Below are 1378 nucleotides of genomic sequence, written 5' to 3' on the forward strand. Positions count from 1 at the left end.
TAATCCTTTATAATATCAAAATTGGATTCGAAACTTCCTATTTGTTAAATTTGTGAAAAAGAAAAAGGGGGATTGTCTAATATCTTTCTAATTAGTTGATACCTCAAGGGAATTTTAAGAACCAAAATGAAGTCATGAATATTTAATTACTGAATCGCTTCCCAATGGTCTATTCCCGATTCGTTTAGATCTGATTCTCAATTCTATTTCAGAAAAGATCCGAGATAGTTTTATACGGATACTGCCAGGAGATAGAGTAAAAATTGAAGTAAGTCCTTATGATTCAACCAAAGGGCGTATAATTTATCGACTACACAACAAAGATTTAAAGGATTAGGTTTTCAACTTCACCATTCCTTTCGGGGGAATACAATTCAAGATGAAAAATTTCAAGAAACTTATTTTCTTCCAAGAAATAGGTTAAGAATTAAGGTAAGGAATGAAAAATATGAAAATAAGAGCTTCCGTTCGTAAAATTTGTTTAAAATGTCGACTAATCCGCAAATGGGGATGAATTATAGTAATTTGTTCCAACCCGAGACATAAACAAAGACAGGGATAATCAAACTTGCCAGAAGAGCCGATGTATAAATAAAGAATCTGTTTTGACATGAAATGGATATATCCATATATCTCTGACTCATATTTATGAGATGATAAAATATGGCAAAAGCTATACCAAAAATTAGTTCGCGTAGGAATGGACGTATTGGTTCACGTAAGGGTGCACGTAGAATACAAAAGGGAGTTATTCATGTTCAAGCAAGTATCAATAATACCATTTTCACTGTTACAGATGTACGGGGTCGAGTAGTTTCTTGGTCCTCCGCTGGTACTTCTGGATTCAAAGGCACGAGAAGAGGAACACCGTTTGCTGCTCAAACCACAGTAGCAAACGCTATCTGTACCGTAGTGTATCAAGGTATGCAACGACCAAAAGTCATGTTAAAAGATCCCGGTCTCGGAAGAGAAGCAGCATTACGTGCTATTCATCGAAGTGGTATACTATTAACTTTCATACGGGATGTAACTCCTATGCCACATAATGGCTGTAGACCTCCGAAAAAAAGACGTGTGTAGAGCTGAGCATTGAAGAAATCTCAAGTGAAATAAAAGATTCGATGATCTAATCAAATAATAGTACTATGGTTCAAGAGAAAGTAACAGTATCTACTCGGACACTGCAGTGGAAGTGTGTTGAATCAAGAACTGACAGTAAACGCCTTTATTATGGATGCTTTATTCTGTCTCCACTAATGAAAGGCCAAACCGACACAATAGCCATTGCGATGCGAAGAGCTTTACTTGGAGAAATAGAAGGAACATGTATAACACGTATAAAATCTGAGAAAGTCCCACATGAATATTCTACCATAAC

The 1378-nt window shown here is 36.0% G+C and overlaps 1 protein-coding gene across 1 annotated transcript; it reads left to right on the forward strand.

Annotated features, from left to right (window-relative positions):
- The first annotated feature begins 562 nt into the window (after positions 1-562).
- LOC124894213 (30S ribosomal protein S11, chloroplastic-like) lies at positions 563-1080 on the forward strand. Its single transcript, XM_047404942.1, has one exon. The coding sequence runs from the start codon at positions 664-666 to the stop codon at positions 1078-1080; it is 417 nt and encodes a 138-aa protein (XP_047260898.1). The 5' UTR covers positions 563-663.
- Positions 1081-1378: the final 298 nt, after the last annotated feature.

This window comes from Capsicum annuum, unplaced genomic scaffold (genome assembly GCF_002878395.1).
Source record: "Capsicum annuum cultivar UCD-10X-F1 unplaced genomic scaffold, UCD10Xv1.1 ctg71516, whole genome shotgun sequence".
NCBI lineage: Eukaryota > Viridiplantae > Streptophyta > Magnoliopsida > Solanales > Solanaceae > Capsicum > Capsicum annuum.